The sequence below is a fragment of the Phalaenopsis equestris genome, unplaced genomic scaffold (assembly GCF_001263595.1).
Source record: "Phalaenopsis equestris unplaced genomic scaffold, ASM126359v1 Scaffold000047, whole genome shotgun sequence".
NCBI lineage: Eukaryota > Viridiplantae > Streptophyta > Magnoliopsida > Asparagales > Orchidaceae > Phalaenopsis > Phalaenopsis equestris.
The window spans coordinates 468,460-483,038 of record NW_018164489.1 but is presented as its reverse complement, the minus strand read 5'-3'; the positions used below and the strand labels follow the sequence as shown (position 1 = coordinate 483,038).

Below are 14,579 nucleotides of genomic sequence, written 5' to 3'. Positions count from 1 at the left end.
ATTGGTGCAAATATTTTCATTTGAGGCCTCATCTTCACCTCATGTTCGCTCGTGTATTTGGGGTTGCGGATCCAGTGGAAAATATGCAAAGCTTCACTTCAAGCGCCTCAGTGTTGCCTTTTGTCCGCTTTTAGATGTATTGTGGATCCGGTGGCGAAGAAGACGAATGGAGACTTCGATTGCATAATTAATATTATGTTTCTCTCCCATACTTAGCTCTCGTTTGAGTATCTAGGTGGACCCCCAACAGGTTGTTGATCAGTCGTCGAGTCCCCTGTGAGGCGTGCAGGTTCGTGCAGGTTCTATTTATATGTAGTTCTTTCGTTTAAAATGGTTCAAGTAATCATTTTAGTCTTTAATATATAGTTTAGGGAATTTCATTTTGATTGCATTTTGATCCAAGTGAATTCGATTTAATTGTTCTTTTATGGTCAACATTCTGACCAAAATCCTGCAACATTTCGGCAGCCTCCTAGCATCGTCCTCCATTGAGGGGTTGCATCGGGGGTCTGGGTCTGCCAACCACGCCAAGAAAGGCGTGTATGGTTGGCTTGCGCCATGATTGTAAAGAGGTGTATCCTGCCACTCAAAGAAATACGTGCACTGGTTTTCAAAATACAACAGAATACCCCCACCTCGCTAATGAAATGAGCTGAAATACATATTTCATGAGCCTTTTGAATCGTCCACCGCGTCGCAAGTTCCACATACGAGTTTCGCCCCACCACGCTAAGAAAAGTGTGTATAGTGTCCCACTTGATGCATCGTGATGGACGTTTCAGGAGTTACAAGTCTTATACTTGCATTGCAGTGGTGAAGATTTAGGCGGACCTGGCAAGGAATTGCCCCCGCCAAAATTTGCCAAATCTATGGGAAGTATTCTTGCTGGAGATGGTGCTGAAATTCCAACAAATCCATCATCAGTACCAGCATTGGTAAATACTATTGTTGTGATGCTCTTTCCAAAAAAAAAGCCATTGCCATAAACTCCCTTCATGTTCAGGGAAGTAGATAGTGTTGATTTGGACAGAACCAGACATGTAGCATATAGTACCAGGCTTTGCAGTAACTTTCTCTTGTGATTTCAGCATAATCTGAAGAACCTGAGCTTCTCCACCAGTATCTGAAATGGTGTAACCACTGACTGTTGGCTGTGATATACATTAGGCTGGAAAGGCGGTGCAGCCATGTAGGAGAAAATGAGTGGCGGATCAGAACATCAGAGGTAACAACGAGAGTGGGGTTCCTCCGGCGCCATGAAAGAGGTTTCGTTGCAGGTCTTCGCCGGCGGCTTGGTATGATGCAATAAGGAGACAGATAGGTGGAGGTGGGGAGGAAGAAAAGAGGAGAGCTTGCTGGGCGGGAGCTCTCGATTTCAGGCTGGATGGAAGAGGGAGGCTGCCGCGTGACAGAGGGAGGAGCTGTACTTCAGGAAAGAGAGGGAGTCGGGAGGAAGCCAGCGTTTAGCCGGCAATGGGAGAGGCAGTACCCCCACCTCGCTAATGAAATGAGCTGAAATACATATTTCATGAGCCTTTTGAATCGTCCACCGCGTCGCAAGTTCCACATACGAGTTTCGCCACACCACGCTAAGAAAAGTGTGTATAGTGTCCCACTTGATGCATCGTGATGGACGTTTCAGGAGTTACAAGTCTTATACTTGCATTGCAGTGGTGAAGATTTAGGCGGACCTGGCAAGGAATTGCCCCCGCCAAAATTTGCCAAATCTATGGGAAGTATTCTTGCTGGAGATGGTGCTGAAATTCCAACAAATCCATCATCAGTACCAGCATTGGTAAATACTACTGTTGTGATGCTCTTTCCAAAAAAAAAAGCCATTGCCATAAACTCCCCTCATGTTCAGGGAAGTAGATATTGTTGATTTGGACAGAACCAGACATGTAGCATATAGTACCAGGCGTTGCAGTAACTTTCTCTTGTGATTTCAGCATAATCTGAAGAACCTGAGCTTCTCCACCAGTATCTGAAATGGTGTAACCACTGACTGTTGGCTGTGATATACATTAGGCTGGAAAGGCGGTGCAGCCATGTAGGAGAAAATGAGTGGCGGATCAGAACATCAGAGGTAACAACGAGAGTGGGGTTCCTCCGGCGCCATGAAAGAGGTTTCGTTGCAGGTCTTCGCCGGCGGCTTGGTATGATGCAATAAGGAGACAGATAGGTGCGCCGGTGGGAGAGCTCGCCGACGAGATGGAGGGGGAGCCGCGAAAGGGGCTTCGGTGAGGAGAGGGAGCAGCCAGTGGAGCATGCCGTGAGGGAGTGAGTTTTCTTTTTTAATTTTTTGGCTGGGTAGGGATTACTTTTAATAAAAAAATATTTTTAAATTTTTTTTTTAATTCTATAAGGTGAAGTGGAAGGCTTTCATTGGAGGGGATAGAGTTGAAGTATGGGTTGAATGAGGGTTGGGCAAAGCATGAGACAATTTTGGATTGGCGGTGGGATTGCTGGAGAAGGAAAAGGGTTTAAAATTTTATTTTATTTTATTTTTTTTGTAATTTAAATGTCTTAATTTATGTGTCGATTATTCGTGCAAGAAGACACATCAACATAGGTGTCTCCAGCAAGTAAATTAGTTGTTCTGGATGCAATGACGCAGTCCATTTCGGAATCAGAGGTTGTTTGAGCAATTTTCAGTGATGATTGAGACGTTTGGGTTCAAATTGCATGTGTTGCGGCGGTCCGTCAATTTCACCATGCGTGCTCATTTTGATCATAAGACTCCTCATATGCTAATTTTGATGTTTTGAACACAAGTGTGAGGTTCTTTTTGTAAGTGGGTAATATTTGAGATGAATTTCAAGCATGCTTGAAACATCTTCACATTCATCTCGCAGTGTCACATTTTTTGTTTGCTCTCTCGCCATTGGTCGACTTGTCTCGCAGAGGATATGTGAGGGTCAACATGAGCATATATGTAAACTCTTCCAAAGTTGAGATATTGCAATCTTTGACAGGAACATTTGAAATTAACCTCAGGCAGATCAAATCAATTGAAAATGATGTAACCAAATTTATCTAAAAGAAAAAGATCATTTACCCATGGTTCAAAAAAGAAAAGTAGATTATTGTTTTGAATAATACGAAACTGAAGAGGATTTCTGATTCTCACAGCCACCTGAATTAAACTTTTCCAAAATACAGAAGAGTGCCTTCTATGCTTCATCCATAAAGAACCATAACTAACAGTAAGCACATCAATTACACATCATATTAATCAAGATTAGGCAGCCAATCCACCATAATGTTCAGGTTTGGTGGAAGTAAGCGAAGCTATGATATGAAACTTGAAGAGTTAGAACCACTATTACAAAGAAAGTTATTATGCTAAGAAGAGATTCTTCCTGAGACTTTTAAGAATAGTAATAGATCTAAATCAGTTGTACAAATAACTCCAAATAAAGGTCTTAATAAGTTGGATTCTTCTGTTAAAAGAAAGGTATTTATACTTTCATGCCCAAAATCCAAGTCTGTGATTTATACAGAAGCTTTGAACAATCATCTGAAAGAAGTTTAGAAGCTTTACGGTGTTGCGAATATAAAAACCGGTCCACTGTTCAAATTGATATTTTCTCATGTTTGGCAGTAAATTGGATTTGATTCTCGAAATTAATTACTAATTCAATCTATGATTTGCTGCAGAAGAGAAAATTAAATAATTAATGTGCTTCATTAATTATTTGATTAATTTCCTAATAAGTGTAATGGCATGATGAAATTAATAAATAGTCATGCTAGCTCCCCTTATAATCTCTCTTGGAATTTGATTTCCTTCTGATGTTCTTTTTAATGGTGGCTCTCGGGTAGAGAGAGAGGAGAGAGAAGAGAGAAATTATTTTTTCTTGTAATCACCTCGACGAGGAGAGAGGAGAGAGAAGAGAAATTATTTTTTCTTGTAATCACCTCGACGAGTGTAATCCTTGAGCATTAAAATTCTCTGCAGCTCCGTGGATATAGGCAATTTGCCGAATCACGTAAATTTATGTGTTTCTGTCCTCTGCAGCTCCGTGGATATAGACAATTTGCCGAATCACGTAAATTTATGTGTTTCTGCTGTGTTTTCTATTTTGTGACATTTCTCGATCCAATTTTTCGCTTTATTACCATCGTTTTTCACAACATAAGGGCCACTCCTAAATAATTCCAAGACAGTGGCTTATAAGAAATGCCACTCGCATCACAAATATGTTGTGTCACCAAATCAACAGATTTAGTAAAACAGATGGTAGTCGTAGTTCTATTATTTGCTATATTACCACCAATAATGAAGGTTGCCTGTGCTAGATTAATAATGGATGGAAGCAAAATTTTATGACTATATGCAGTAAACCTTGAAATTACTCTGTAAACTATGTTACAAAGAGATATTGCCCTAAAATCACTGAAAGAATGAACATTATTACATTTGGGAATGAGAGAAATGATCGTATAATTAATTCTATTGAGAAGCTTAGAATAATGAAAAAAAATATTTCACCACAACAATAGTATCAGACCACGAAATGTTGTCTTCAAAGAACTCAACGGTGAAACTATCAAGCCCAGGATCTTGTTAGACAAAATAGTAAAAAAGCTTATTTAATGTCAATATAATAGAACCTTAATAAGTTCAGCACTTTCAGCAAAATCCAGCTTACATCTTTAGGAAAAATGTCAGCATTATAACCATAATTAGAAATATGAGTATTATTAAGCATCTCAGAATAATAATAGATGGCCTCCCTAGCTATATGCTCTTGACAATTAAAACAGGCATCATTGACAGAAATTTCATGTGCTAGGACTTACATATATACCGCTCAATTCTAAACTTCAATTTTTTACTTATACGTCACCTGCTCTATGCAAGAAAAAGGTGTATTTCACTTATTGAAGTTAAAATAGTTTATGTAATATGAAAGATTTAGGTGATATAAATGTAAAAGAAAACAAAGTTTAGGTGAGACATGTATATACATGAGAACTTAGTAAATGTCCCTAATAATAATGTACTCATTTTAGAAAAAAAAAATGACAACAATTCACCCAACATTAGAACAGAAACATTTTCACCATTACAAATATCATAATGAATCATATCACAATAGTAGTTACAGAAAGAAATTCATCTATAATCCTTGATACCCTGGTGTGTGTATATATATTAAGTTATTGCACAAGCACAACGTACTTATGGGTGAGTATATGATGCAAACGTAATGTGAGTTTACCAATCTGTAGAGGTTAATCATGATGTACAATTCCTCTTCTTAGACCGAAGCTGAAAAAGCTGGTCTCTCCACTAAGCTGAAGCTGCTTCTCGACCGTGTGTTCCACTGTGAAGGGTTGGGATTTAGTCCGTATCTTTTGTTAAAATCATACAAGTTTAGGTAATAAAATTTATTCAGGTCATCCGAACGTATAAAAAAAATAAGATTAGATGACATATTTTGTCAAATTTTATTCAACTATCATAACTTAAGAGGATCCGATTCCCTTTTAAAAAAAATAAATAAATAAAGAACCTATTGCACTCGGACGAGAAGAGTAAGTAGAATACCTGCATCTGCGTACCGTTCTTCAACAGCAGCAGTCATGTTTCGAATAAGGTCAAGCTCTTTGGTTTCTTTGCACGGCTGCCCATCAGAACTGCCAGACTCCAGAAATTGGAGTGAAAGTCATTGTGATTTTAACCTGTAGAAATTATAGACAGAAGAAAGAAATTTAGGGGTATTTACATACATACCACCCAATTCCTATGTATTTACATGTCTAACATCTAACTTTGATTTCTTCCTCCTTGATACCGCCCAACTTTGATTTCTACCTCCTTGATACCGCCCAAATCTATCATATGACATCAAAAATACCATAATTTTAACTTTTAGAAAGTGAAATACACATTTTTCATGCATAGGTCAAGTGGCATGCATGCAAAAAATTGAAGTTTAGGTGTTAAGCGTGTAAATATATAGGAATTCAGTGTTACATCTGTAAAACTTCCAATAGTAAAATGTAAATCCAACAAAATGAAAGAAAGCAGCAAAATGTGTTGAGCTCAGGAATCCTTGCAACCAGCAAGCCTAAGGGACTTCATCAAAGATAATCAAAATGTTATATCCAAATCAACTAGCACGGCAAGCATCAAAGGAACAAGAAGAGAATAACCCCACAAAGCAGTAACGGAGCTGATATAAGAATCCCCAATCATAATATGATGGAACAGCATCACAAATATTATATACGCAGCAAAATTATAGTACAACATATCCATCCAAAAGTTAAGCCAACCAACTTAGAGCACAAAAAAGGCATCCAAAAATTTCCAGAACAACAGATGGAATAAAAGATGAGCACCAGTTGAGTTCCATAGTATTTGCAATATTTTATTAAAGCTTACAAAAACAAAAAGATGGGAGCTCTAGCCATCAGGCACTTGCCAAAAATAACATAGTGAGAGATCATCAAATATAACACTCGACAACAACAATAACAAACCATTGTCCCACTAAGTGGGGTCGGCTACATGAATACTTTTTCTCTATCGTGTCCTATTGAGTGTCAATTTTCATTAAATTTTGATAAATTAAAAATACTTTTATACAACATGGCCAAGTCATTTTAGGTCTACCTCTACATTCCTTAAAATAAGTCAAATCTAAAAGATCTACTCTTCTAACTGGCTCATCAAATGATCGACGTTTAATGTGACCAAACCATCTAAGGGACTCTCTCTAATCTTTGCCAGCCACTACAGCTACTCCAACCATTTCACATATCTATGCATTTCAAATTTTGTCTCTAAGTGTAAAGCCACTCATGCACGCATTCTCATCTTAAGAACACTTAATTTTATGTTTTTCTTTTACAAACCAACATTCTAAGTTATAAAACATTGCAGCTCTCACCATCTTTTTATAAAATTTTCCTTTAACCTAAGCGGTATTTTTCTATCATACAATAGGCATGATACATTCCTCTACTTCAACCAATTTAACTTGAATTCTACTAATAACATCCCCTTCTTTATCACCATCACTTTAAATAATATATCTGAGATATCTAAATGTTCACTCTTTTTTATGAATTGATCACCCATAGTTACAACCACACCACTATATCTATTATTGCTACTAAACTACATTCCATTTATTTAGTTTTAGATTTACTCAAACGAAAGCCTTTAGACTCTAAAGTTGACATCTCTAATTTAATTTTTTTTTAACTAAATATAAGACCAAACCAACCATAAAAAATAAAAATTAAAAGGTCTCGATATAACATTAATGAAATTATTTTCAACCTTAAGAATTTTTGCAATTCATCTAAAGCCAAACTTACAACAACAATAACAACAAGCCTAAAAAAGCAACTTATCCCGCTAAGTGGGGTTAGCTACATGAATCTTTTTTCTTCATTGTGTCCGGTCGAGTGTCATATTTTTATTTAATTCTAATAAATTAAAATCATTTTGCCTTTCTCAACATAACTTAATCTAAGACATCTACTCTCCTCACAGGATCATTAGCTGGTCAATGTTTAATGTGACCAAACCATCTAAGACGACCCTCTCTAATTTGTCTTGCACTGGAGCTATACCAACCCTTTCACGGATATATTCATTTTGCATTTTGTCTCTAATTGTAAAGTGACTCGTCCACCCAAGCATTCTTATCTCAACAACACTTAGTTTTATGCTTATCTTTTATAAGCCAATATTTTGCTCCATAAAGTATTTTAGGTCCCACTACCATCTTATTAATTTTTTTTTTAAAAGTTTAAGAAGTACTTTCTATCACATAATAGACCCGATGCATTCCTCCAATTCAACCATCCAACTTGAGGTGTAACACTAATTTAATGGATATGTTTTTTTAACTAAATATATACAGGAATTCAGTGTTACATCTCTAATTTAATTTTTTTTTAACTAAATATAAGACCAAACCAACCATAAAAAATAAAAATTAAAAGGTCTCGATATAACATTAATGAAATTATTTTCAACCTTAAGAATTTTTGCAATTCATCTAAAGCCAAACTTACAACAACAATAACAACAAGCCTAAAAAAGCAACTTATCCCGCTAAGTGGGGTTAGCTACATGAATCTTTTTTCTTCATTGTGTCCGGTCGAGTGTCATATTTTTATTTAATTCTAATAAATTAAAATCATTTTGCCTTTCTCAACATAACTTAATCTAAGACATCTACTCTCCTCACAGGATCATTAGCTGGTCAATGTTTAATGTGACCAAACCATCTAAGACGACCCTCTCTAATTTGTCTTGCACTGGAGCTATACCAACCCTTTCACGGATATATTCATTTTGCATTTTGTCTCTAATTGTAAAGTGACTCGTCCACCCAAGCATTCTTATCTCAACAACACTTAGTTTTATGCTTATCTTTTATAAGCCAATATTTTGCTCCATAAAGTATTTTAGGTCCCACTACCATCTTATTAATTTTTTTTTTAAAAGTTTAAGAAGTACTTTCTATCACATAATAGACCCGATGCATTCCTCCAATTCAACCATCCAACTTGAGTTCTACTAATAACATTCCCATCTATATCACCGCCACTTTGAATAATAAACCCAAGATATCTAAAACGTACACTCCTAATGATTTGATCACCCATTTTTAAAAATCTGCCACTAGATCTACTACTATTCAAATTGCATTCCATGCATTTAGTTTTAGATCTACTTAAACGAAAGCCATTAAACTCTAAAGTTTACATCCATAATTCAAGTTTTTTCTAAACTTTTTCTCTAGACTTATCCACAAGAAGGATATCATCAGCGAAAAACATACATCAAGGTACATCCTCCTGTAAATGTTCAGTAAGAGCATCTATAATTAAAGCAGGAGAAAATGGTCTTAAAGTTGATCCCTGAAGTAATTCAACTACAATTGAAAACTACTTGGTCAATCTTTCTTCTATTTAAACAAAAGTAACAACTCTAACATACATATCTTTAATGAATTAAATATAAGTTATATCAACACATTTCTTTTCTAGAACTCTTTAAAGAATTTCTTTTGGAACCATATCATAAGTTTTTTTTTCCCCTAAATCAGCAAAAATCAAATTTAGATACTCCTTTCTCTATACTTCTCTATCAAACCTCTCAATAAATATATAGCTTCCAGATTAGATTTACCAAACATAAATCCAAAAAAATTTTGAGAAATCTTTATATTACTTCTTAACCTATGTCCGATGACTCTCTCATAATTTAATATATGATACATTAACTTAATTTCTCTATAATTTACACACTCTTGTGCATCCCTTTTATTCTTAAAAAAAATATTATTCCTCTATTCCACAAGCATCTTTTAAGTTTTTATAATAATATTAAAAATTTTAATAAGCAAAAAAATTCTCAAATCTCTTAAATATTTCGGCATTTTTTGTTAGAATTCTATAAAGTCCTATTGATTTTCACTCTTCATTTTCTTTGAATTCTTATCAACTTTTTTTTTCATTAATGTGATGATAAAAATAAAAACTCTTATTATTATTAACAATATTAAATCAATAAATTTGAAAAAATTTTCAAATCGTTATTGAAATTTTATCAAAATATCTTACCCACCTATATTGAATATATTCATCTAAGAAAAATACTTTTGATAAATCTTTTCTTTTTTTTACATATTCATTTGACTAGTTTATACATATATCTTTCGCTTTCTTCAGTATCTAATCTATATAAAGATCAGTAAAAATAAAATTTTTATCATTACAAATTATTCTCTTAGACTCCATGCAGGTCAACTTATATCTTTTCTAATTATCTAATCATTTATATTTAAACTAATTTTTATATTTTATCTTTTCTTACACATTATTATTTTACCCTTAACTATTTTTATTTATAACAGTTTTTTTTTATGTTAATTCTTTAAGTACATATTTTACAATTTGGTTAATAGTATTTGTAAGTTTAAATTCTAAGCTAAATCAAAATTCAACAGGACTCTATCTTCTTCATTAAAGCGTAGCCACCAATGAATATTTCTAAAATCGTCTAGAATTCTACCAACATATCTATTTAAATATTCCCATTTAAATAATCTCTTTTTCATTCGTATTAATCCTTCTAGGTCATTTCAAGCCAAACATAATAAATCGAAATGTGCAAGCTGAAATTTTTTTTTCATAGCTTTGCATTTCAGAGAATCAACATGAACAAGGACTTGAGAAAGGTTGAACTCTAAAGGAAAGCTCTATTGAAAATGCTTCCTTTTAAGCATAGAGAAAGAAAAAGGGCATTCAAATATGTGTGTTTGATTCACTCTTCCCCCAATTGTTTTATTTATAGCATGGGCAATTCTTTTAGATTACCTGGGAAAATCATTTTCTCCTGTATGGCCTCCACCAAACACTTGAGAACAAAAATTCTTTCTTAGTCAGGTGAAAGCAATACTAATTAACTAGCTTAACCCATGAAAGTCTAAATTTTCATAAGCCAATCAAAAAGAGGCAAATCAGAGGGAGACGAATCGATCCAAGTTTCAACACTTAAATATGGCTAAACTCTACATTATTTTAATTTGATTTAATATATTTACTTGAACTATTCTCTTTAAATAAAGTTTCAGTTAAATATTTGGATAAGAATTAACTTGGTCACAAGATAGGATTAGTTTGGATTAAAATTTTGCCTTCCCCTATAATCCTATTTCTATAAATCTTGAATAATATCTTGGAATTGAGCAGGTTATCATTGATTGGCAATGAATGAAGTCAAATTATTTGAGGTCAATTAATTACTTCTATGATCCAAATTGTGAATGAGTTCTTTCTCTCCATAGCCATATGATTTTGATGTTTAGGCTTCATAAATAGCAAGTTCCCCCTCCATGCTCCATACAAATTAAAAAAAAAAAAAAAAAGCAAATGAAAGAAATAGCTTTTTTTCAAATAAATAAAGAACATTTCCATCACGGCATTTATGAGAGATAATTTGCGTATGTTGGAATTTGATGTTTATATCTTGGTGTTAACATAAATTAGAGTATTAGTTTAGTCATACATCATATAGTTAAGAAATATGTAGTGGAGAGATATTAAATGGTTGCAATCTCCAATACTTTTAAGCTTGTTGATTGAAACTAAGTTTAATCATTTGTGCATATTGCAAACTTCAATCGCCCTTTTAATCGACACTCTAAGAAGTACTATAAAAAATAATAATTCGATTGGAATCAAGTAGTTCACGAAATTAATGGGTCACATGGATCTAGCCCAATATATAATACTTTAAAAAAAGTGTAGAAATATTAAATGATTGATCCTATCTCATGATCTTAAACTTCTAGGTTAAAATTAAATTTTATCACTGATGTATATGGCCACCTCAATTAGGTTTACATTACCTGATAGTTAAAGAGATAGAATTTCATGTGAATTAAGATACAAGTAGAGCTACCCTCCAACTATTTGAGAAGCTCGAGTTTAAGGGGGCATCAGCTAACATATAATTTGGAATGTCCGAAAATGAAGTGTCAATATTACATAATTTAGTTAGGTTTCTATTGATTTGCTTTTCTTTCCTTGAATTAAACTATCATATACATTTATCTTTGAATATCAACAATCTTTTATTGTACTTAAGATGAATCAAAACTTCTTAGTTTCTAACTTATCGGTTGTGAAAATCCAACTTATTGGTTGTGAAAACAATAGGATCATGGATTCCAATCTATACTTTCAGTGAAAAAATGTGTAGAAACATATATGTTTTGCTTAAACTTCCTGAATAAAACTCAATCTTCCCAAGAGTTCCTAAAAGTCAACTATGACTACATGCATCCATGTGCTAAGGCAGCTTCAACTTCCCCATGAAAAAAATAACTTTTTGATGAAATTATGATCGGGAAAGTTTTACTCATATGATGTTTAGAAATCATACCGGCTTCAATTACAGTTGCATTCACATACTCAGCATCATTCTCATCAAAGTTCTCTTGTGTGCTTCCATTTCCATCAGATGAATATCAGAGATTGTAATGAACAAACCACCTGTCCACTGACATTCTCTATGAAAAAAAAAACCTCCAAGTGTACCAGCACGTAATTTTGTAGAGCGTCGAAAACTACTTCCGTATTTGTGATCCTTTTTAAAGGGATTTTTACCATTCGAGCGGAAATTCTTGTGTGGGCTGCATGAAGAGCAGGCTGGCAAATGATAGGTCCCTTCAGAGTCGCCATTAACTTCCTCTCTCTAGTCCATAGAGTTCGATTAGATGCTTAAAATAAACAATAGAAGCAAAAAACAATTGGTAAAAATAGTTTTCTAGGAGTAAAGCCTAGACCAAACACCATACTTTAAAGGAATGAAAATAGATGCACTAAAACATAAGATAAAATAATTTACTAATAATAAAGGAATATCAACATTGAATGCTCTAATGACCAAATATTTCAAATGAAAAAAAGGAACCAAAGCATGCATTCCATTTTCTTAAAATAAAATGTAAGATCATGGTTTTGCCTTTCTGGACCACAGCTTATAGCATAATGAAAACAAATGAATAATATATCCTCTGATCATTGGTCTTCCACAGCAATAATGAATTTCTCTAATGAATATTTCAAAGTAAAAACATAGAAGACTGATTAATGTCTTTGTTTATTTAAATAGAGTTATAGAGATGTCACCACTTGTCTACTTCATTTCGCCCCCACCAAAACGTTTGGGCACATTCATTAATCTGAAATTTAGTCAATCAGAAAGAGTATTCAGAGCTCCATCAACTAGTTTAATCAATAGACTTGCTACCATTCTGAATAACATATGAGCAAATCATATGTAAAAAAAAAATTAATGATATACAAATTGCAAAAACTGGCAAATACATGGACTATTATTTCATCAATCGGAATTAAAACTCAAATTTCAGTCTCAAACATCTCTTATTATGCCCTCATCAAAAAAATAATTTTGGCTCTATTTTTATTTATTCATTTTTATCCATTATAATTTTGCATATCATTCCTAAATGCCTGGTTTCCTTGATGATAAAATAAAAAAATAACAAAAATAAAAAATAAAAAATAAAATGCTGGCCGTAATATACTGAAATTCTTCCCACCCAAACTCCACAAGTAATTTCCAAAAGCCAGCCGTTGTTGGGTCAGCAAACACCCGCTAGCTCCACACGTGGACATCACCCGTTCGTTCTCCGCCATCTCGCGGCCCAAAATGCATCCCAGACCGTCTAAACCGCAGAAGATTCCGCGGCCTATTTCATCTCTTGAATTGCATCTAAAGCCATACCTGCCAAGTAACGGATCGGATGATCCAAGCCATATATTTCGGACACAAGGCGTGATCTGAATCGTCGATGCATCGTGCTACGCCGTAGTCGAGAGTTCCCGCGAGTTAACCGACTATCGTCGGCCATATTCATCTGTTTTTTTCGCTGTTTGTCCATTATCATCTTCGGTGAGATCGCAGGAAAGGCAAATCGAGTTCTGTCTGCAGAAGATTGAGGAGCAATGGAGGCGATAATGGTGAATCCCCCAAACGGCATTCCATCTGAAGGTAAACATTATTATTCGGTTTTCCGAAACACGTTTGAAATCGACACGAAGTACATGCTTCTCAAGGCGATCGGCAGAGGAGCTTATGGAACTGTCTGCTCCTCCATAAACATAGAGACCAACGAGAAGGTTGCGATTAAAAAAATTAATAATGTCTTTGATAATCCGATCGATGCGCTGAGAACTTTGCGCGAGTTGAAGCTCCTCAGACTTGTGCGCCACGAGAATGTCATTGCCTTGAAGGACATCATGGTGCCAGCACAAAGAAGAAATTTTAAGGATGTTTATCTTGTTTATGAACTCATGGATACTGATCTCAATCATATTATTAAATCGCCTCAGCCGCTTTCTAATGATCATGTTCAGTATTTTCTCTACCAGGTATAGATCTTTAACTAAATTTTATATATGATTTTTGTACATAAATGTATATGTGTTAGATATGTGAATGTATAGGGCAGTGGATACCCTTCTTTTCTTATGTGAGGGTTGTTGACTTGTCAATTATTTTCTCCTGCTTTTTGACAAGTTGTATCCTGGTTTTCTTAATCTGTTTAGGCACTGAAGTTGTTAACCCATTACCACTAATTAATTAGTGTGTTAGCTGGTGTGCTATGGTAATGGGGCATTAATTAGGCTAAAGTTGTATTAATTATGTCATGTAGATATTAATGAAATTAAAAATTGACCAATTAGTGTGATAATTAGTATGATTAAGGGTGATATTAAGATTAATCAGACATTCTCATCATTATGCAGCTGCTGAGAGGATTGAAGTACATACACTCGGCAAACATTCTTCACAGAGACTTGAAGCCCGGGAACATCCTCGTCAACGCCAACTGCGACCTGAGGATCTGCGACTTCGGTCTCGCTCGCTCCAGCTCCAGAGACAACCAATTCATGACCGAATATGTCGTCACCCGGTGGTACAGAGCCCCGGAACTCCTCCTCTGTTGCGAGAAATACGGAACATCGATAGACGTCTGGTCGGTCGGCTGCATCTTCGCCGAACTTCT

At 34.8% G+C, this 14,579-nt stretch overlaps 1 protein-coding gene and 1 long non-coding RNA gene across 5 annotated transcripts in view; one reads left to right on the top strand and one right to left on the bottom strand.

Annotated features, from left to right (window-relative positions):
* Positions 1-5,025: 5,025 nt before the first annotated feature.
* The window catches only part of LOC110019087, a 17,818-nt gene continuing 8,264 nt past the window's right edge, over positions 5,026-14,579 (bottom strand). The window contains exons 1-5 of one of the 4 annotated variants that reach the window (XR_002293424.1): positions 12,676-12,882; positions 12,151-12,238; positions 11,927-12,043; positions 5,558-5,691; positions 5,026-5,333 (exon numbers count right to left, since the gene is read on the bottom strand). This is a non-coding gene — a long non-coding RNA (uncharacterized LOC110019087). Of the gene's footprint in view, positions 5,334-5,557; positions 5,692-11,926; positions 12,239-12,675; positions 12,883-14,579 lie in introns of those variants that run through there. The other 3 variants (XR_002293422.1, XR_002293423.1, XR_002293421.1) reach the window with 3 other exon arrangements.
* LOC110019086 (mitogen-activated protein kinase 4-like) overlaps positions 12,919-14,579 on the top strand; it is a 25,118-nt gene continuing 23,457 nt past the window's right edge. The window contains exons 1-2 of the mRNA XM_020716638.1: positions 12,919-13,941; positions 14,320-14,564. Of these exons, the coding sequence (XP_020572297.1) occupies positions 13,516-13,941; positions 14,320-14,564 (671 nt within the window). The 5' untranslated portion in view covers positions 12,919-13,515. The remainder of the gene's footprint in view (positions 13,942-14,319; positions 14,565-14,579) is intronic.